At 45.5% G+C, this 22984-nt stretch overlaps 1 protein-coding gene across 1 annotated transcript in view; it reads left to right on the top strand.

The window, feature by feature from the left end:
• The first annotated feature begins 696 nt into the window (after positions 1 to 696).
• The window catches only part of ATP6V0D1 (ATPase H+ transporting V0 subunit d1), a 29131-nt gene continuing 6843 nt past the window's right edge, over positions 697 to 22984 (top strand). Inside the window, exons 1-2 of the mRNA XM_082232265.1 lie at positions 697 to 2034; positions 17752 to 17923. Coding sequence (XP_082088391.1) covers positions 1899 to 2034; positions 17752 to 17923 — 308 coding nt within the window. The 5' untranslated portion in view covers positions 697 to 1898. The remainder of the gene's footprint in view (positions 2035 to 17751; positions 17924 to 22984) is intronic.

Raw genomic sequence — 22984 nt, 5'->3', positions numbered from 1 at the left:
TGAAGTGTTATATTAATAAATACTACTACTGCTAATAATAATAATAATAATAATAATAATAATGTACACATATATTATGCCTGGGTGGTAAGGTTTCCAGGGCATGGAGCCCACTCCATGGTGGGATAGAATTTTGTGGCATGGTTATACTTCTGAAGTAGCCTCAGAACATGAACAGGGCACTTTCAGCAGCAGGTGAAACTCAGCAGTGGACACTTTCAATGAAAGGAAGGAAGTGGGGAGGGAGGGAGGAACTAGTCCTATATCAATGGATAAAAACCATCTCAGGAAGGGGCAAAGTTTAGAGCAGTGTTCAACAAACAGTGAGCCAGGAGCCAGCAGTCTGGCCAGCTCCCTTAGCTGTGCCATTGCCTTTTGGTTGGGCCAGTGCCAACCCTTGTGAAGATGGCTGAGAGACAAAGAGGTTTGAGGTGTGTGGGGAGATCTCCCTCCTGATGGGTTTAGGAAGGGCACTCATTGGATGAAGAAACTCTGCAACAAGACTGCCCCAACACCAGGAAGCAGCAGCAGGAATGTGAACTTCAGTAGTTGTATTTATTAACCAATAACAGCTCAAAATTTTAGCATAACAGCTGGAATTTGTAACAGGGGTAAGATTAAGGTACCAGCTTGTCCCCACTGACAGATCAGGCATCTCTCTTGACAAGCCTGCAAAACACTGCAACACTTTGACAGACCAGGGGCCACAGAAATAGAAAGGGGGGGGGGAGAGAAAAGAATGAAAGAAACTGGAAGGGTCTTTTTGGAGGGAGGATGGCATACAAGTCTAGTGAAAGGAGAATGGAAGAAGAAAGACAGGAGATGGGTGTAAATACTTTAAGAAACGTGGGGGTGGGGAGGGAAACCATTCTCCACCTGGGAATTTTGCGTAAAACGGGGAGGTGGCTAAATTTCCAAAGCAAGTGCCTGGACTTGGGTTGGGGAACGCTGAGCTCTGGGACTTCTCACCACAAAGAAAGCGCAGTTTATTTAGCAATTTCCAAAGATGACTCGGATTATCTCTTGAGGAAACGTCGATGCCAGGCATTGCCAGCTGATCGCAACGAGCTCCGGCTGCTTCTGCGCCTGGCCCGCTATTTTGTGCCTGGGACCGAGGCTGAGTCATATCCCGCGTCCTCAAGTGGGCTGGGGGCATTTGACAGTCCTGGCAGGGAGAGTCCCTTTCCCGCTTTCTCAGCAAACAACCCACTGATCTGCAGGGCCGCAGAGAAGCCGGACCTGCCCAGGGACCTCCGAGGGAGGAGGGGCGTACGATGTGGCCGCCAGGGGGCAGCCGCGCCATTCTAGGCATCAAGCCATAGACGTGCACCTTCCTAGAGTAGCCATCCTTGCCTCAGCCTCAGCAGGCCTTTCTCCGCCACTCTGGCCTGCTCTCTAGAAACGGCCCCGCGAGGCTCTCCTCGCGCCGAAGTCGTCGGAAGTGCGGGGTCGGCCAGGGGCCCCCAGCCGCAGCCGCGCTTGCGCACTCCTCACGGGCCCCCACTAAGTCCTCCTGAAAGTAACGGACCCAAGACAGTCGTGTCCATTAACCTCAGCGGGTCTACTCTGAGGAGAACCATAGCTGACTAACGCCCTGGATACACAAATGAGGGCCTGGAAGCACCGAAATCGCCCCGGCGGCTGCCGAGGTCTTCTGTTGCCCAATGGCAGCGCTCCATTGGTTTCTATGGGCAACCCTCATTTCCAACCCGGGAGGGGGCGCTTAAGAGAGTCTGACAGGAAACAGGAAACCACCCCGGCGGGCCTTTCTAGGAGTCGTGGAAGCAGCAGAGTTTTCGTCAGGATCACGTGAGAGACGAGACTTTTGCTCCCACTTCCGGCGGCCCCTCAGCCTCCTCCGAGCCCGGACGGTTCCCTTGTCCGCCGCCGCCGCCGCGATGTTGCTCTCGTGCTTCCCGGAGCTGTACTTCAACGTAGACAGCGGCTACCTGGAAGGCCTGGTGCGAGGCTTCAAGGCCGGCGTCCTCAGCCAGGCCGACTATGTCAACCTCGTCCAGTGCGAGAGCCTCGAAGGTCAGCTGGGGAGGGGGAGGTGTTCCTGAGCATGTGCAGAGGGCGAGGCGCCTAGCGCGACTTTTCCTCGGGGATCCGCTCCGGGCCCTTCTTAGCTAGCCGCCCACACCACGGGCCGCTAGCTGCTCCTTGCCCCGCCGCCATTCCTGGTAGGTTTCGGTTGGCCTGGTCGCGCTTCATCCTCAGGGCGGCCGCTTCTTCAGTTAGGAGACTGGCCGAGCCCGGAGCAGAAGCGGGGGGGGGGGGCGCGTTGGAGGTGACTTGCTTCAGCTTCAAGTTGTTTTGCTTGATTTCCTTGTGGTGGCGTTGTATGATGAAGTTCTTTGATTCACCAGATTTAAAAAATAGCTCTATCCTTGCTGAGGTTCCTGCCATGAAGGACTTTAAAGGTAAACGCACACACTTTGAGTGGAACCTGGAAGCAGGTGAAGGTGCTGGGGTATTGGTGAAAGAGGTTTGTAACACCCATCTTAATACTGATGATGCGGCAGTCCAAGTCCCCAGGTGACTTCATTCAGTCATGTCACCTAATTAAGCAATGTGGGGTAAGGAGAGAGAACCCTCCTGGACCCCAAAGCATAGATGCTATGAAATGACTGCCTAGGTCCAAGTGGAAAGACAGGAAAACAGTGCTGCCAACTCCAAACTTATATATGGTCACATGGTCATTGCTTTCAAAAGCCACAGAAAACTGCTGAAACGAACAGAGTCATGCTTCCCCTGAAAACACACACAACTTGTGATGCTTTAAAGGCTGACATGTTTATTGCAGCAGAAAGTTTCTGTAGAATTAGAGCCTCATAAGTTCAAAGGTAGCATCAAGCACAGTCACCAGCTTCTGCCCTTGTGAATAGTAACTGCACTTGCATTAAGATTCTGCATCCCCCCTCCTTTCCCCCCACTTAAAGATTTTTGGGCCGCACATCTTTGGATAGCACACTATAGAAATACTTTGGGGGGGGGTCTTTATGATATCAGCACGCACTCTTGTGTTTGTAATGTAACATGTCTGTCTCTCTGGAATTTGTCATCAGTGAATGTTTTTGCAAGATAATCTAGAACAAGCTTTGTCAAATTTTTAAATGAAGGGAATTCCCAGATTGCAGGGCAGCTGTCAAGAGCCCTGCAAGTGGGAACTGACACCAAAGTGTGTTTCAGACTATAAGGGCTGGAGTAAGTCTTCTTGGGGCTCTGAGCAAAATCCCAAATTCCTTTATGGAAAGGGAGTCATAGGAAGCCTTGTCACATTTCTAAGGCCAAAGGCTTTGGCTCATTCACTTAAATATTAGCTCCATTGGGTTCATAATTCCTAATGAATTATGAACCCAATTTCTTTCCAAGTAAGTCTGCTTTAGGGCTGAAGTTTTTGAAGTAATGGTAATGTAAGCTGGGGAAATAAGTAGCAAAATTCAACATTTCTTCACCTGAGTTGAACATCCTTTTATCATATGTTAAATTTCGTGCTGCGTTTTCCAGATTGTCTTGGCAGCTTTTTTTTATATATATAAAATTTTTTATTGGCTTTTCACAGTTTTTATAAACACAAACAATACACAACACAAACAAACAAGCACACAAACAAACATGTATAGTTTCATATCCTTTTTTCTTAAACCTTACTTCACTGACTTCCCCATACCTCCCCTTTCTACATCCCAATTTCCAAATTTGTTTCAGCAAATCCTAGCCCTTGGTTTTATCAAATTTTCCCCTTATTCTTTTCTTTTACTTAATTTTTTACAGCTGTAATCCCCTTTTTTTCTAAAACCTCAACATTTTAGCATTCATTAATTTTACAATATTTCTTAAGATAAATTTTGAATTTCTTCCAATCTTCATCCGCCGTCTCTTTCCCCTGGTCGCGGATTCTGCCGGTCATTTCAGCCAGTCCCATATAGTCTATCACCTTCATCTGCCATTCTTCCAGAGTGGGTAGATCTTGAGTCTTCCAATGCTTTGCGATGAGTACTCTTGCTGCTGTGGTAGCGTACATAAAAAAAGTTCTGTCTTTCTTTGGCACCAATTGGCCGACAATGCCCAAGAGAAAGGCCTCTGGTTTCTTAGGGAAAGTACATTTAAGTACCTTTTTCATTTCATTATATATCATTTCCCAGAAAGCCTTAATCTTTGGGCACGTCCACCAAAGGTGATAGAATGTCTTGGCAGCTTTTTCAGTTGAGTTCAGAGAATGTTTTGCAGGATGAAACTGTTTTCTTCATTAATATTCTTTTATTTTATCAGATTTTATTTACTGCTCAGTTGTGGCTAAAATTCAAAGTGATTTGCCAGAAATACTAAAATTATCAATAAAAACAATTTACAAAATCAAAATTAACAATAGAAGAGGTTAAAACACATCAGCATCTATGTCTGGATAAGCTGGTCTAAAGAAAAATGTTTTTAGCAGGTACAGAAAAGAGTACAGCAAATACTCCTTGATATCAGTAGGCAGCAAGCTCCAAATTTTAGGTGCTACCACACTAAAAAAAAAGAAGGATTTTTTACAAATGTGGAATGGATATTATGTGGCACCTGTAATAGTGTCAATTCCACAATTGACATATTGTCATCTGGGCATATATGAGTAAGGAGATCTGGTAGGTAAACTAGTTACAAGGTGCTAAGGCAGCTCCCAATTTATGTGGGGGTTACGTTCCAAGGCACCATACGTTTAAGTGAAATCATGTATATTTCCAACAGCATTGAAAAAGCCTGCAAACACCCATCCTGCCCCTGTTCTGTTCCTACCTGTTTTGGTATCGTTTCTGGCTTCAGCGCAGTTGCATACCTATCGAACATTCCTAAAATGGTTGCTGCTGGTATACTAAGAGTAACCCCTTGAACTTGGCTCAGTAGCAAATTGGTAACCAGTGTAGATCTCTAAGCTCATCCCACACATAAAGGACTCAACAAATGTAGGCTGCAGGACTAGACACACTTACCTGAGAGTAAGTCTCATTGAACTTGGGAGGGCTTATTTCTGAGTAAACATCCATATGGTCACACGCCTGGCACATGGAGAATAATATTGACAGGTGTTCCTTCATTTTCTCTTTTTCGAGGGTAATCGGCTGACACACTGTGGAGGATTGCAAGAGGTGGAGATGTAAAAGAGCCCTGGGCTGCTGAATGAACAAGCTACTTCTGTTACTCGTTTTTTTATTATTATTATTAAAAAATGAATGCTTTTTAAGAGGAAGGAAGGAATCAGTCCTGCAAATGACACCTAGTAATTGTCATACTTTGAATAGACTCAATTCACACCAGTTGATTAAAAAAAACACCTCATTTATTAATAATAATACTTACTTGCTGCTTTTCCAGCAAAAAATCTCTAAGCAGTTTGAGTAGTAAAATTGGGCAGCTGCAGCATCCCCTGTGCTCTTCCTTGAGTCCTTCATAGCTTGGTAGTGCCTGTCTCTCCTGGCTCTTTGAGCTCTCAGTGGAAGAGGCTGTTCAAGGTGCTGGGTGTGTGTGTGTGTGTGTGTGTGTGTGTAAAAAGTCCTCTTGCCACTCCTCTGGATAAGTCCCCCTGCCTGGAAGTGGGTCATTAAGTATTGGGCCCCAGGTGACACAATCTGTTAGTGTCCAAAGGAGGATGAGTTTCATCTTATTTGGGCGATGGTATTGACGTCTCCTTGGCTTTACAGGATGAACTGACAATGCTAGTGATTACATATGTTTTTACTCATTAGTCTAGGTGTTACTAAGTAATTAAAATAATTTATATATCTCCTTTCCTTTCCAGAAGAAATACTGAGGCGGTTTACAAACTGATAAAACCCAATGACAAAAACCAGTTATAAAACCAATTTATAAAACCAGTTATAAAATACAGTTCCCTGTATATATAAACATACACATATACAGTGGTACCTCAGATTACATACGCTTCAGGTTACAGACTCCGCTAACCCAGAAATAGTACCTCAGGTTAAGAACTTTGCTTCAGGATGAGAACAGAAATCGTGCGGTGTCAGCGGGAGGCCCCATTAGCTAAAGTGGTGCTTCAGGTTAAGAACGGACTTCCGGAATGAATTAAGTATGTAACCAGAGGTACCACTGTATAAACATCCATGGAAACAGAACAAAAAGTTGGGAGATTCAAGTCAGGGGATCAGGGAGCTGCTTGTCTAGATGATGTGTCTCAAAGCTTCAGCTCGAAATGTTAAGCAGGGCTCTTTTAATAGCAATCCTGCCTATTTGCTACCAGGCCAATTCAAGATGCTTGAATGGAATGATCCTACAAATCCCTAAAAGGGGTTGCTTGAAGGAGGAAGATCCAATTTCCTGTCTTTTTTCTAGCCATGTCTTTATACAGTGGTACCTCTGGATGCGAATGGGATCCATTCTGGAGCCTTGCACACATCCAGAAGTGAATGCAACCTGCGTCTGCGGTGCACGGGTTCCAATTTGCCGCTTCTGCGCATGCGTGTGACGTCATTTTGACCGTCTGCACATGCACGAACAGCGAAACCTGGAAGTAACGTGTTCCGTTACTTCCGGGTCGCTGCAGCGCACAACCCGAAAATACTTATCCTGAAGCTACTTCAGCCTGAGGTATGACTGTAATTGGCAGGGGAAGGAGCCCTGTTTAGCCCATTGGCATGGCTTGTTGCACAATGACAGGGCTTCCTCTTTCATGCTCCACCCAGCCACGGAACTTCCACCCTTTGTAAGTTAGGGGGTGTTTCCTTTGGTGTTTACTGAAGACACATCTCTTCACACAAGCATTTGAGGAGATGTTTATGTATTTGTTTTAGCCATTTTAATTATTCTTATGTTGATTCTTTGTTTTGTTTTGCAATGCCTTGCTTGAAGGGCAGTCTAGAAATGTAATAAATACATGACATTGAATGACTGTTCTGGCAGTCAGGGGAAGGGTAGATTGTGACTAGAGGTTTAAAACCATTCCAGAGGTTTCTTCTCTTCCAGTAGTTCTGCACATCTTTGCTTGTGTTCTAATTTCCCTGCTTGCTGGGATCAGCCTCTTGTAATTCCTCACTACCACCATGAGGTGGTGCCCCAGGCCTCTGCCTGGCTTTTCTTTCCTGTCTGACTTTGCAATGTGTTATAGCAGGCATAGCCAAACTTGGCCCTCCAGCTGTTTTGGGACTACAGTTACCATCATCTCTGACCACTGGTCCTGTTAGCTAGGGATGATGGGAGTTGTAGTCCCAAAACAGCTGGAGGGCCAAGTTTGGCCATGCCTATGTTATGGGGGGGGGGTCCCTGCATTTATGGCCCTGTTGGCCGTCATAAGAGCCATTTCTTTGTCAGAAACTTTCCATTTGAATCTGCCTGCCTTTGAGTATATGGTTCCAGTTTGCCAGAACCAAATATATGAAAACTTGTGTGCTGTTAAGCATGTCTGCTGGTTTGCAGAATCTTCATTGTTTTCCAGGAAACTGTATGAGAGTGTTTGAGAATTTGCTTATTGTATGCTCTTGCCCTTTCCCATGGCCTGCTATGCTGTTTTGACCTGGATGTTCCTTGGCATTTGTTGGGACAGCCATGCGCCTTCTTCTATCTAGTGCAGCATCATGTTCCCACTTGCTGCATGACTCCTAGAAGCTTGTAAGCAGCAACTCTCCCCTCCTGTTTGGCCCCAGCACCTGACCTTTGGGGGCTATAATGCCTTTGAACATGGTGGTTCCATGCTGTTTATTTACCGTAGGGTCGTGGGCTCAGGTCTGCCTGGAAAACATTTGACCCCTAATATGTGGGGCTCTGTAGTTATTCAGTGGGATGGAGATGGACTGTGGGATCAGTCTGAAGGACTGTATGGTCCACAGCTGCTGTTTACTACATTTCTGAGCTTTTATTCCTCCAAAGGACAAAAAGCCCCTGCAAACTGCCTAGCCTCCTCTCCTGTGAATTGATTAAGCTGCAAGACATGAACTAGCCGAAGGCCACCCAGTGAGCCTCATGATTGATTGGAACCTGGATCTCCTAGATGTTATCTAGCACTAGCCTCTGCACCACACTAACACTGAACAGTGGTTCTGGGGCTGAGCCAAGGCAGAAGTGAAGGAGTCGTCAATCTTTGGGGGCCCATTTTGAATGCTGAGAGTATGCGGTGAGCACGAACAGCCACATCTGGTTGGCTCTCTCCCTTCCCCCTCCCACCTCTACCGGCAAAGAACACACAACTCTGCTTTTCCATGTAATCTGGGTAAAAGTCAGATCCAGTAGAATTAAAATGGATCCTCTTGAATTTGTAGCTTTTCCCCCTTGACCCACCCCCATCAAATTAAAGTTTCTCCAGAGGTGGGGAACATATGACAGTGGATTATGCTGCCCTCTTGTGTCCCCCAAAAGGAAATGCATGCCTTTGCTCATTTGCTTGACCCGGAGCACTCCCCAGTAAGTCTATGGATTCCTCAGGACTGTGCTATGCTCTTTGTTTGTATGAGTGTGTGTGTGTTTGTGAGGTAGATTTGATCTTTGCTCTGTGCTTCATGTTCGCCATAAGGTTTCCCCTGGTTCCACTTAATTTGCCCTCTCCTGCTTCGTAATTATCCTTACTGCTCCTGGTCTGCTTGGAGTTTCAGTTAAAACACCAGTCACTTGGTTTTGTTACTAACAGCTTCCTCTCTTAACTCAGTGTGCTTATTTGCTGTTTCTTTGTGCTTAAACAGGAAAAAGTGTTCAGTTTTTCAGTGCCTGAATCCTTGTGGATCCTCATGATTTTTAAAGAGAATGACAACAATACCCTCGAGATTGCAGAATACAAGAGATTGCAGAGGGTGACCTATGATTTGATTAAGATTTTGAGTGGATACCTTGTAAACATTGAGGATCTATCAGGATCTGTACATCAGTCATGGTTTTGCACCACAGCAGTAATAGAAAGCACCAGATTCATTCAGTCAATGGAGAGAAATGTTTGTGATTTGATAGTGGAAACCTGTGGAAAAATTATGCAGTTTCAAAAGATCATCTTTTCCAAAGTGTGTACATGCCTGTGTGCAGGCGCCTTCTGTCTGCCCTCTTAACACTCCCCTCAATTCTCTCTCCTCACTCACTCATGCACCACACAACTCTTCCTCCATTATCTCCATTGATTTCTGTGGCATCTCACTTTCTCCCCCCCCCCCACAGACCCTCTTGTTTTCCTGCCATGAATCTCCCTTTCCCTTTTGCTCTTACCATCCTGTTCCTTCTGCTTTTTGTTCACGTGCTGTGCTGTTCTGAGCCTTGAAAAGCACATAGAGCTGAAGGAGGAAGTGGGAAGGAGAATGAGTCTTCCAACTTCCTCCTTCAGCTCTAAGTGCTTTTCAAGGCTCAAAACAGCATGTGAACCAAAAAAGCAGATACTATCACTTCAAGGTATCTGCTGTAGCACCCTTAGTGGCTGGCTTGTTTGACAGCTAGGTATAGGGCAGGACACATTTAAAGGACCACTTCCGAAAGCGACGGTGTGGCTTTTCGAACATTAGTGTTTGGTTTATGTTTTCTGTGTTTGGGAATGTGTCTAATGCACTTACATACATGCATTTATTTTATGGAACCTCAGTTTTCTTATTTCACAGTCAGATAGAAATGGATGCTCAACTGCCCAGCTCTTGTGCACTTCCAGTGATTTCTTGTTAAAAAGTGCATGCAGACAGGTACAGAAATAACAGCCTCCATGGCCCAGAAGGAGATTGAGGAATGATTGAAGGGAGGGGCCAGAAAACACAACATAAAATAATTTAGTCATACTTTGACCACTGAAATGGATGGGAAAACTGAGCTATTCCTATGAAAAGCATAAGACTAAAAGCAGAGTATGTAGATGATCAGCTGTCAGTTGTGCACACCAACAAATCAGGTCTAACCAACAACCCCATGTTGGTTTCTCATTTGTCCCCATGTTTCTCATTTGTTTGGTCAAACTGCAGCTGCTGCCCATATTTGGAGACTTTGCTGTATCCCTTAAAGGCGCCTCTTCTAGAGAGCAAGCTTGAAGTTTGCATCCTTGTCTGCCCTCAGGCTTGGCCCATCATTGCTGGGCCTTTCTGTCCTTGGAACAGCCCAAAATCCATTAACCTTTGAAAAAAGTCAGATTAGCATTGCAGATGAATAGAAGCCATGAAGACAGGCAGCCAAAGGGGGAGGATCTTCTTAAAGAGGGATGGCCAGCCACTCTGTGCTCCTTGGGGGAAGGGTTGTCATGCTTGCTGACAGTCTGATTCTGTAATAAAACCAGTGAGGTATAGTGATGTTGCCTTTGTCATTACGGAACGTGGAATTCTCAGGGAATTTGGCATGCAGATGTCACCTTTGCACATGACTACCATCTCATGCAACTATAAAGCAATTTAACTTCTTTAGAAGTAGAAATGTGGGCAAACTTTTCACCACATCTTTGTAAAATTTGGTAGACCATTGGAAGCCAGATAAAAATTGCTTTTGGGCTGGATCTGGCCTGGGTGCTCTCTCTCCCTGCCCCCCCCCCCAGTAGTGTCCTGCAGGAGGACCTGCTGGACTGGCTGTGGCCTGAAAGGGGGCCTGTCCTTCAGCGGCATCAAGTCCCTGATGTGCCCTGTTGAGAATTGGAGCCACTGCGGGCACGGAGGTTGTCTCCCCATCCGCCCAAGCTCTCAGTAGCCAAAGCAAAGTGCTTGGGGGATTTGTGCCTTTGAGGAAGCTGTGTTGTGTTTGGGTCTTCCTTAGCAGCTGCAGAGGGAGAGGTTTGTGCTCAAAATAGAGTGAGAACCCTCAAGGCCCGAGCCACTAGATTGGTCCCTGGGCAGGATGCTGGATGCTGATCTGGAGATGAGGAAAGGTTGGAAGAATGTGGCATATTTAGCCTGGAGCTTAGAGGGGAGCATGATATAACCATCTTCAAATACCTGAAGGGCTTCCAGGCAGAGGAGGGTAAAGGAGTTTCCTTTGCTGCCCAAAGGAGCAGGATTTGATTGAGTGTGCTGAGAGCACAAGCAAAAGAGTCCATTTCAGGTGAACATTAGGAGAAATGGATTGGCAGTAGGAGCTGTCCAACCATGGAACCTATAGAGATTCTGGGCTCTCCTTGCTTAGAGGTCTTCAGACAGAGAGACTGGGTGGCCACTCTGTTGTCTGCTGCAGGTAGGGAGGGTGTACTAGCCTCGGTTTCTAGGCCCCTTTATTCTCAAAGATCAAATACGCTAGTTTGGAATTTTTTTTTTTAATGACAAACAGGAACTTGAGGAACCTTGAGATTTTATCACAGAAAGGGTGGTTTCCAAGCCTGCAACTTTATTGCCTGAAAAGATGCTGCTGCATCAGTGAGATTGTTCTGCCATCCTGCGGCCTTGCAAGTGAGCTTTGAAATAACTTGGGTGGAGTGGAATAACCCTTTGGCGTCTCACTAGATCTGTTGTCTGTATTGCTAGATCAGACCTGGCAAAAGAGGGTGCCTTGACCCATGCCTTGGGTGCTCTGACCTTTTGTATTTAAGTAACTTATCACAGGTATAAGATGGAGGCTGCTGTCCAGCTGCTGCTATGAGAGGCAGTAGTCACTCCAAACCAGCCTTTGATTTGGTTGGTCTTGCATGTGACTGGCCCCCATTTTGCGCCTCACTCAGAGAGAGGCACTGCTCCTTTTGACCTTGGATGCAATTTCTCTCCTTCCCCCTTTACTTGGTTCTTGCTGTAAAGTTGAGCTGTGATTATGCAACTTGCTGTTTCCCTGGAGGCATCGAGAGCCTTGAAGTTCTTTAGATTCCAAGAAACTCGGAGCAATTTGGGCGGGTGTTTTCCATCTGGTTCCATTCAGTCTCTTCTTCTCCCCACCCCCCACCCCTTCTGTGCCCCTTTACTGCCCGAGGGAAGGTCTGTTAAGTGAACTCTCAGAAAAAGGAAAGGAAGGAGAATCCTTTGTGCTGGGGCCACAAGTGGCTCTTTAAAGAGCATGTTTAAACTAGTGGCTTTCATGGCTGGTGAGGCTGGCAGCCTGTTGTTGTTGTTTGTTGTTTAGTCGTTTAGTCGTGTCCGACTCTTCGTGACCCCATGGACCAGAGCACGCCAGGCACTTCTGTCCTCCACTGCCTCCCGCAGTTTGATCAAACTCATGCTAGTAGCTTCAAGAACACCATCCAACCATCTCATTCTCTGTCGTCCCCTTCTCCTTGTGCCCTCCATCTTTCCCAACATCAGGGTCTTTTCCAGGGAGTCCTCTCTTCTCATGAGGTGGCCAAAGTATTGGAGCCTCAGCTTCACGATCTGTCCTTCCAGTGAGCACTCAGGGCTGATTTCCTTCAGAATGGAGAGGTTTGATCTTCTTGCAGTCCATGGGACTCTCAAGAGTCTCCTCCAGCACCATAATTCAAAAGCATCAATTCTTCGGCGATCAGCCTTCTTTATGGTCCAGCTCTCACTTCCATACATCACTACTGGGAAAACCATGGCTTTTACTATACAGACCTTTGTTGGCAAGGTGATGTCTCTGCTTTTTAAGATGTTGTCTAGGTTTGCCATCGCCTTTCTCCCAAGGAGCAGGCGTCTTTTAATTTCGTGACTGCTGTCACCATCTACACTGATCATGGAGCCCAAGAAAGTAAAATCTCTCACTGCCTCCATTTCTTCCCCATCTATTTGCCAGGAGGTGATGGGCCCAGTGGCCATGATCTTCGTTTTTTTGATGTTGAGCTTCAGACCATATTTTGCGCTCTCCTCTTTCACCCTCATTAAAAGGTTCTTTAATTCCTCTTCACTTTCTGCCATCAAGGTTGTGTCATCTGCATATCTGAGGTTGTTGATATTTCTTCCGGCAATCTTAATTCCGGCTTGGGATTCATCCAGCCCAGCCTTTCGCATGATGAATTCTGCATATAAGTTAAATAAGCAGGGAGACAATATACAGCCTTGCCGTACTCCTTTCCCAATTTGGAACCAATCAGTTGTTCCATATCCAGTTCTAACTGTAGCTTCTTGTCCCACATAGAGATTTCGCAGGAGACAGATGAGGTGATCAGGCACTCCCATTTCTTTAAGAACTTGCCATAGTTTGCTGTGGTCAACACAGTCAAAGGCTTTTGCATAGTCAATGAAGCAGAAGTAGATGTCTTTCTGGAACTCTCTGGCTTTCTCCATAATCCAGCGCATGTTTGCAATTTGGTCTCTGGTTCCTCTGCCTCTTCTAAATCCAGCTTGCACTTCTGGGAGTTCTCGGTCCACATACTGCTTGAGCCTTCCTTGTAGAATTTTAAGCATAACCTTGCTAGCATGTGAAATGAGTGAAATTGTGCGGTAGTTGGAGCATTCTTTGGCACTGCCTTTCTTTGGGATTGGAATGTAGACTGATCTTCTCCAATCCTCTGGCCACTGCTGAGTTTTCCAAACTTGCTGGCATATTGAGTGTAGCACCTTAACAGCATCATCTTTTAAAATTTTAAACAGTTCAGCTGGAATACCATCACTTCCACTGGCCTTGTTATTTGCAGTGCTTTCTAAGGCCCATTTGACTTCACTCTCCAGGATGTCTGGCTCAAGGTCAGCAACCACACTACCTGGGGTGTACGAGACATCCATATATTTCTGGTATAATTCCTCTGTGTATTCTTGCCACCTCTTCTTGATGTCTTCTGCTTCAGTTAGATCTTTACCACTTTTGTCCTTTATTATGGTAATCTTTGTACGAAATGTTCCTTTCATATTTCCGATTTTCTTGAACAGATCTCTGGTTCTTCCCATTCTGTTGCTTTCCTCTATTTCTTTGCATTGCTCGTTTAAGAAGGCCTTCTTGTCTCTCCTTGCTGTTCTTTGGAAATCTGCATTCAATTTCCTGTATCTTTCACTATCTCCCTCGCATTTTGCTTGCCTTCTCTCCTCCGCTATTTGTAAGGCCTCGTTGGACAGCCACTTTGCTTTCTTGCATTTCTTTTTCATTGGGATGGTTTTAGTTGCTGCCTCCTGTATAATGTTGCGAGCCTCCATCCATAGTTCTTCAGGCACTCTGTCCAGCAAATCTAAATCCTTAAACCTGTTCCTCACTTCCACTGTGTATTCATAAGGGATTTGGTTTAGATTGTATCTTACCTGTCCAGTGGTTTTTCCTACTTTCTTCAGTTTAAGCTTGAATTTTGCTATAAGGAGCTGATGATCTGAGCCACAGTCAGCTCCAGGTCTTGTTTTTGCTGACTGTATAGAGCTTCTCCATCTTTGGCTGCAGAGAATATAATCAATCTGATTTCGATGTTGCCCATCTGGGGATGTCCATGTGTAGAGTCGTCTCTTGTGTTGTTGGAAAAGCGTGTTTGTGATGACCAGCTTGTTCTCTTGACAGAACTCTATTAGCCTTTGCCCTGCTTCGTTTTGATCTCCAAGGCCAAACTTGCCAGTTGTTCCTTTTATCTCTTGATTCCCTACTTTAGCATTCCAATCCCCTATAATGAGCAGAACATCCTTCTTTGGTGTCACTTCGATAAGGTTTTGTAAGTCTTCATAGAACTGGTCAATTTCAGTTTCTTCAGCACCAGTAGTTGGTGCATAAACTTGGATTACTGTGATGTTAAAAGGTCTGCCTTGGATTCGTATCGAGATCATTCTATCATTTTTGAGACTGCATCCCAGTACAGCTTTCGCCAGTCTTTTGTTGACTATGAGGGCCACTCCATTTCTCTTACGGGTTTCTTGCCCACAGTAGTAGATATGGTAGTCATCCGAACTGAATTCGCCCATTCCCGTCCATTTTAGCTCACTGATGCCCAGGATGTCAATATTTATTCTTGCCATCTCATTTTTGACCACATCCAACTTACCCAGGTTCATGGTTCTTACATTCCAGGTTCCTATGCAATATTTTTCTTTACAGCATTGGACTTTCCTTTCGCTTCCATGCATATCCACAACTGAGCGTCCTTTCGGCTTTGGCCCAGCCGCTTCATCAGCTCTGGATCTACTTGTACTTGTCCTCCGCTCTTCCCCAGTAGCATGTTGGACACCTTCCGACCTGAGGGGCTCATCTTCCAGTGTCATAACTTTTATATGCCTGTTGTCTTTGTCCATGGAGTTTTCTTGGCAGGGATACTGGAGTGGCTTGCTGATTCCTACTCCAGGTGGATCACGTTTGGTCAAAACTCTCCACTATGACCTGTTCATCTTGTGTGCCCTGCTCGGCGTAGTTCATAGCTTCTCTGAGTTCTTCAAGCCCCTTCGCCACGGCAAGGCAGTGATCCAAGGCAGCCTGTAGGGATGCATAAAGGAATTATGTGGAGTCCAAAAGGTACAGACTTGGGTAGAGCATGACCAGATCATTCTGCATGCTGGAGTCTTTGTCAGAACAGCTGGGATGGGGGCTAGTCAGTGTAAGAGAGCTGCAAGCATAGCGTGAAGCTGGAAGGGCGGTCTTGGGAAGCAAGGCTGAAATAACTGGATGTATTTAGCCTGCACTGAGTGCTGTCTCATGCCAGGTTAGAACACTGGTCCATCTCGCTTTATTGTTGTGTACACTGACTGGCGGCAAAGGCTTTCCACGGTTTCAGATGGAAGCCTTACCTAGCCCATTCTGGAGATGCTGCCAGGGATTGAACCTGAGACCTTTGGGGACCATGGAGCTAGAGCCCTTACCTAAAGAAGCCTGATTATCAGAGCCTGAACCATGAAGCCTTTCCTTGGCAGATAAGAGGTGCCTTTCCAGAGCAGGTAGTTGTATGCCAGTGGGCCACATCTGTGACTGGTAGTGGTCATGCTCTTCGCCTATGCCCTGGTGGGAGAAAGCTTCACCTGTTTTCCTCTAAACTTGTCTTGAGTGAAAGAGAAAATATGTCTGTGCATGTGGATTTGACACAGGGTTGAACTATTTCTTGCCACCTTCCTCTTCCCGCTACAGCAGCATGTCAACCTGGGCCTCATGTCGCTCCATTCCTGACTGGTCCACTAAGTCCCTCTGCACCTTTACTGAAATTGCTGATCTTCCAACAAAAACATGTAACTTGTCGCTAAGATCAGACTCCATATCTGAAGACTGGAAAATGGCTAATATGACAACAATTTTTGGAGAGATCCACGTGGCATTCTGGAAATTACTAGGCCAGTTAGCTTAATGTTTCTTCCAGCAGACTGGTGAAAAGTGTTATTAAATATACAATAAGCAAGCATATAGAAGAATAAGCCTTTGCTGAAGCAGAACCAGCATGGCTTCTGCAAGGGTGAGCCCTGCCTCATTAACTCATTTGAATTATTTTGAGAGTGCCAATAAGCATATAGATTAAGATGACCCAGTCAAAACAGTATGCATAGATTTTCAAAGTCTCATGAATCAAGTCTCATGAGAAAGCTTAGCGGTCACGAAGTGAGAAGTGAGGTTCTTTTGCGAATCAGAAACCAGCTAAGAAGCAGGAAGCAGAGAGCAGGAATAAATGAACAGTTCTTCCAGTGGAGGAATGAACTGATTGTGACTGACCAGGAACAAGAGCTTGGGATCATAGCGGATAGCCCAGTGTGAGGCAGCTGTGAAAATGGCAAATTCCATGCCAAGGATCAATAGGAAAGGAATAAAAATTAAAACTGCTTTTATATCACCATTATACAAATTTATAGTGTGGCTGCACTTTGAATACTGTGCACTGTTCTGGTCACTTCACCTCAAGTTGTGGAATTGGAAAAGATTCAGAAAAGGGCAACCAGAATGATCGTGGGGGTGGAGCAACTTTCATATGAGGAAAGGTCACAGCCGTTAGGACGTTTTAGTTTAGAGAAAATGCAAGTAAAAAGTGACATGCTTGAAGTTTATAAAATGATGCATGGCATGGAGAAAGTGGATAGAAAAAGGTTTTTCTCCCTCTCGCTGACACTAGAATTTATATATCACTTAATCACTAGCGTTTCTAAGCAGTGGAGTAAAAGAGAGAATGAAACAATAAAAATCCATAATAAAACTGATCCGTATACCTTAAAATGACTGCTTGGTTGACCTCTATTTGAAAAGTTGTTTGGCAAAGGTATTTCTGGTGTTTTGTACTGATGACTCTCCATATGAGCAGGTCATCTCTCATCTGGTCCACTTATGGTCTCATAACCACCGGCTGGTAAATAGTCAGTGTCTTCTGGGAAATGGACAAATTGATTACTTTCTGCCTCCTCAGGTACTTAAAATAATTTCTTTTACGATGTACTAACTAGCTGAAGTTGAATGTGCTGGTTACTTTGACTGGCTTCTTTGAAAGGCTTGCATCAGGGTGCTTGAGTATTTGCACAGTTCTGTCCCAGGCAGTTGGGTGCGGTGGAATAGCACTGGGAGGCCAGTCAGGCTTCCTGGTGGCAGAATGGAATGAATGGGTCAGCTGGCCTAGTGAAGAAGGGATCAGAGAAGCCTGTTTCTTCTCTATTGCCTCTCCTAGGCCCAAAATGCTGCTTGGCAAGTTTACAGCCTCGACTGCCACTCCCAGCCCCAGCCCGCTGTTCCTTACAGAGACTTCCAAGCTTGTTGCTGTTATCACATGTCTTTGGCAAAGCCACAGCACTGGCCACGGCATAAAATACAAGGCTTGCTATATGGTAACAACGGGGCATGTGGTGTCCTTCGTTTTATTTCTAGGGCAAAATATGGCCTTGTACCTTTTCACGTTCCTGGGTCTGTGCTTGGCAGGCTCAGCAGATTAGACAAGTAGAACCACCTCATTCTACCCAGCAGGTGTTGCTGCGGCACCTTTCTAGAAAAACCTCTTCCATCACCATTGGCCTTGCTTGGTCTGTTCTCTGTAGTGCTTCAGTCAGTCATGACACTTACCTTCATTTCTCCCCCCAGATTTGAAGCTTCATCTCCAGAGCACAGACTATGGGAATTTCCTTGCAAACGAAGCCTCTCCCCTCACTGTGTCTGTCATTGATGACAAGCTGAAGGAGAAGATGGTGGTGGAGTTCCGCCACATGAGAAATCACGCCTATGAACCTTTGGCCAGCTTCCTGGACTTCATCACGTAAGAGCCAGCAGTGGGCACGTCAATGGGGCAAAGTGTTGGTTCCTTTGAGAAGCTGTAGTGTCTGTCCCTACTTCTGTGTGACTTCTGTGGTCTCTCCTGCCAAGCAATCTGACCCGACCAGCTTGACTTAAAAAATGTTTTATGAGCAGTGATCCTGGACAGTGTAGTCCATGCTCTGGGAACTGAGGCTAGATTAATGCTGTGTACTCTAACTGGGGCTGCCTTTGAAGATGGCTCAACAGGTCCAGAACACAGCAACCAGATTAATGATTGGAGTTCTATTTGCAATTCACATCACCCCTCATTTAAAACAGCTGCATTGGTTGCTAGTTTATTCCTGGTCCAATTCAGAGTGCCCATGAGAGTATTTAAAGCCCTAAGCAACTAAGGCCCCTAATACCTGAAGGGCTGTCTTTTCCCCTCGTAGCCAATGAAGTTAATCCGAGGTGCAGTTATGGCTAATTGAAACTCTTGGTTGCTATGATTGGCAGATGATGCCTTCTGATAGTTCTCCTGATAGTTCTGGTGCCCTTGGAAGTTCAAGGAGTGGTGACCTCAATGGGGACCTTCTCTGTTTCAGTCCTTAAGCTGTGGAATCCCCCCCCCCCCCGGTGTGTGGTACCTTCATTGCTTACCTTTCCTCATATGCTGAAGAAACACCTCCTTACCCTGGTCTTTGACACCTGACCTGTTTCTTAGCATCCACCATATTATTCTGATAGTGAATTATTTTAACTGATTTTAATACCATATTTTTGTATTGTTGTAACTGCCCCCGGACTTCATGGTGAAGGTCAGGTTAATAATAATAATAATAATAATAATAATAATAATAATAATGGAGCAACCCTTTAGCTTCACTTTAGATTTTGGTTTCCACATTAAAGTAGGGAAGCTACTTCAAGGTGGAAGAGGGTCTTTCACAGCTGGTTTTCCTTCTGAGGGACTGACTGGATCATTGCTTTCTACTTGCTGTTCTGTGAGCCTGGTTAGCATATGTGATTAATATCTCACACCTTGTTGGGTTTCTTAATGAGCCATGATCCAAAAGAGATGTTTTGACCAATGACAGATGCCTGTGGAGGGAGGGAAAGGGGCCTATAGTGCATCCTCCATAGATGGAGGAGAAAGAAGCTCTTTCATCACCTAGGTGGCTTTGCGGAGGCAGCTTAGCTGCTGAAATATTGAAAAGGGTATTGAAGCACACCAAGAGCCACATGTAGCAGGATCAAAAGAGCCAGCTGGCAAGTGGCCCTGGTGGCTTTGTTTTCTAAGGAGTCCAGTCTGCCTGGGCAAATGCCCAGAAAGAGCTTGCTGAATTGGCCAAAGGCTCTTCAGGGTAGGCAGAGAGAAAGAAGAAGATGGCTGGGTGAAATATACAACTTAGGCGGGGAAAGGGATAGAGAATTTGAGGGAACTTTCCTTTCTTTTGCTCCTCCTTGGATCTTGATTTTGGGAAATTCTTGTTCTGAGCTATTTGCTAACTGTGGTCTGTGGCCTACCAGTGAGGTTCACTTGCCGTTGGAGGTTTGTGGAATTAAAAGTAGAATACAGCAAAGTACAACATAAGAAGCAATAAAAATACAATTAAAAACCAGGCAGGCAGAAGAATCATTGCATAGTTTGCCAAGACCCACAGCAATTTTCAAGTGGTTCATGGTGGGAAAACATTTGGGAGCCACTGCTTAAAAAAGTTTTACAGGTGGATAGTTCAAGGCTGGAAATGTGAGAAGATCCAGTGTCTGCTCTTAAGGCTAGACCAAAAAAATACTAAAACCTGAGCCTGGTCTCAGCATCTCTGAAGAAAACTGGAGCTCATCTCTGCAGAAGCTTGGAAACATTGCCTGTTCTGTCTAGAAGTCTGGTCCTGATGCTCTCGCTCCTGCCTTGGGCGTGGCAAAGAAGCGAGATCCTTTCCTGGGCCTCTTGGTGTGAGTGATTGTGCACTCTGGCTACAGAACACGGTCTGCTTGTTGGCTTCCGCTGCAGGATTTGGCTGAGTGCGCTGACTCTTGAGTGCTTCTGGTGCAGTCTTGATCCATCCAGTTTTTTAATTACCAGTGGGGATTATAAGAGCTTGCTCCTAGGAGATGGTGCCTTGTTTGGAATCCCTTTTTATGGTGGCTTTGCCTTGAAAGACCTAGTAAAACAAATGTCACTCAGATAAAAAAATTTTATGGCTTCCTGAGGAGATGGAGAACATGCAAGCCTCCCATGCTGAAGTAGTCTCCCCCCCCCCCCGTCTCTGTTGATCTTGACTAGAGAGACGCCTGTGTGCCTCTGCCAAAGATCTTGGTCTGTCCTCTGGGTGGGGCTCTTTGGCCCAGCAGGGCATGTCATTTCAGGCGGTCAAACTTAATTTCTTCAGTGAAAAACATGCTTTGCAGCTTGAGGAATTCCAATCTGGTATTTTTCTGATTGGACAACATTTAGCCCGGTAAGTCTACTTTTGATGAAGAAGCACATTAACTGCTTTTGGAAAACCAAAGTATTTTAATTTTACTTTTAGGTAATGCTAAATAATAACAAATATTAATGATAACATTAATATGTAATATAACTGCAAGTACTTGGCAATCATTTTTTGATGATTTCTGTGCAATTGTATACACATTCTGCTTCCCAAACAAAACTAAATTATATTAATTTAGCCAAAATATATTTTGAACTCCCAAGTCATGTTACAACTTTTTAGCACCACTCACTTTTAGAATTTGAAAGTTGAAAAAGTCAACACACCCTATAAAATGGTCCATGTTTACAGCATTGAGAAGCAGAGCATCTCCTGCACCGCTGTACCGGGTGACATCTAAGCCAGCGGTGTGGCATCTCTGTGCCTGCAACAAAGGCTGCTGTGGGATACTGCCACCTCCTCCTCCCCTTTGGCAGTGGCAGGGCAGTTTTCTGCAGGCAGCAGCACTAGGTATAGGAGTGGAGGCTTTTTACAGCATTGTAGCAGCAGCACCCCTTTTGGGCACATGGTGCTCTGCCTACCCCTCTTTGCTGCAGCAGACATTTCCAACCATGAGGACTTCACTGCTTAGAAATAAAAAGCAAGGGGAAAAGATTCTCATGGAGCCTAATAGATGGAGGGAAGATTCTGCCCTTCTGCTCCTCCGTCTCTCTTAAATAGGGGATCAGGGACTGTGTTTGGACTGCACCACTTCAGCTTGCAAGGGGGGTTCATTTTACTGAATTTCCTTGCAAAGAATTCATTTTGCATGGGGAAGGACCATATCTATGAACAAGAGCGCTGAAGCTGGATCAGGCCAAAGGGTGGCTATCTAGTTCAGCCTCCTGCTCTCACAGTGGCCAGGCAGAAGTCCCAAGGGAAAGCCTGCAAGTAGGACGTGAGCACATCAGCAACACTTTCTCGCCTTGCAATAGAGCATAGCCACCTTGGCTAGTAACCATTCACAGAGGATGAGGCTCACCCAATTTTAAAGTTGTCCATCTTGGTGGCAAACACACCATATCTTGTGGGGAAAGATGTACGTCCTTCGGCTGGGTTGGCAATCCAAGAGTAACCTGCAAGCTGCTCCATGTTTTGCTCATGGTGCAAAGCTAGTCAGAGCCTCTCTATGGGGCTTTCTGTGTTGGCTGTGGCTGAGCCTTGCCATGCTCTCTTACCAGTGGAAGCACTGCTGGCTCCTGCCACCTGGGCAGCTGGCCATGTTGCACAACACTATGCAAAAGGGAACACCTCCCTGCAGCTATTGGTTCTTCTCCTCAATGCAAACTGGCTGCCGGCCACCTCCCAGCACTCCCAAGCTCCTGGCAGTTTTGCTGAAAGGGTTGTTTGAGGCATGTTGCAAGGAAGGAGAAGGAATTAAGTGTACCTGCAGGATGGAAACCACTTCCTGAATCTGGCCAGGGTGTTTTGACTTGTGGGCTGGGACGATTTCCCAGCTTCCCTCTTATCATCCCTTGTTCTCAGGGGAAGGAGCAGCTGCCTCAGTTTGCTTTCCTTGCTGCCTTTGATCGTTCTGCTTTGGTCAGCTGACTCCACGCCATCGTTCAGCAGCAGGCCTGCTCCGTTTGTGCTGGAAGCATTTGTAAGGTGATGGACTATGTGCTGCAGTGGCCCTGCTTTGAGAAACACTTTGATGTTCCTGTTTGGGCGTGTTCTGCTCTGTGTGCTGTAGGCAGGCCTTGCTGAGCTTTATTAGTGCCAGACCCGAGGACCACTTAAATCTACTTGAATTGCTTCAGGCTTGTGTCCTAATGAATTGCGGCCTCTTTGTCTGATTTGCGTTTGTCAGAAGGATCTCGGGGTTTTAGTACACCACAAACCAAGCATGAGCTGGCAGAGCAACACAGCAGGAAGAAAGTGACAAAGGCTATTTACTACAAAATAAACTGTAAACAGATAAAAACATCGGCAGGATTATTGTAATAACCTGCAGTTTTACAAGGTACAGTGGTACCTTGAGTTACAAATGCCTCAGGTTACAAAGGCTTCAGGTTATAAACTCCGCTAACCTTGAAGAGTTACCTCAAGTTGAGAACTTTGCCCCAGGATGAGAACAGAAATTGTGTGCTGGTGGCGCAGCAGCAGCAAGAGGCCCCATTAGCGAAAGCACGCCTCTAGTTAAGAACAGTTTCAGGTTAAGAATGGACCTCCAGAACAAATTAAGTTCGTAACTAGAGGTACCACTGTATATATTTAAAGTAGATGAATAAATGAACAAATTAAGATAATTTGGATATGCATAAAATATTAAAAATATTAAAAATAAATTTAAGGAACCACAGAAAGTGGGGGAAGGGAGTCAAGTTTTGAAATGTTAAAATGACTGTAAAATTATTGAAATGTATAAAACTGAAAATCATTATATATATATATAGCCTAGGAGTCCTAGAACCACTCTCCTCCATTCTCCTTCAGCCAGACACCCCCCCCCCCACCAACCTGGACCACTTTCCCTCTTGGGTGCTGCCTTTTTAGAAGGAGAGCAACAAACTCGTGAAGGGTGACAAAGATGGAGAGGAAGTCCTATGAGGAAGAAAGGCTGGCAGATTCGTGTATGTTTAGTCCAGAGAAGATGTGGCACAACA

The sequence above is a fragment of the Podarcis vaucheri genome (genome assembly GCF_965113315.1).
Source record: "Podarcis vaucheri genome assembly, chromosome: 7".
NCBI lineage: Eukaryota > Metazoa > Chordata > Lepidosauria > Squamata > Lacertidae > Podarcis > Podarcis vaucheri.
The sequence above is the reverse complement of the archived record's forward strand: the minus strand, read 5'-3'. Positions and strand labels throughout refer to the sequence as shown.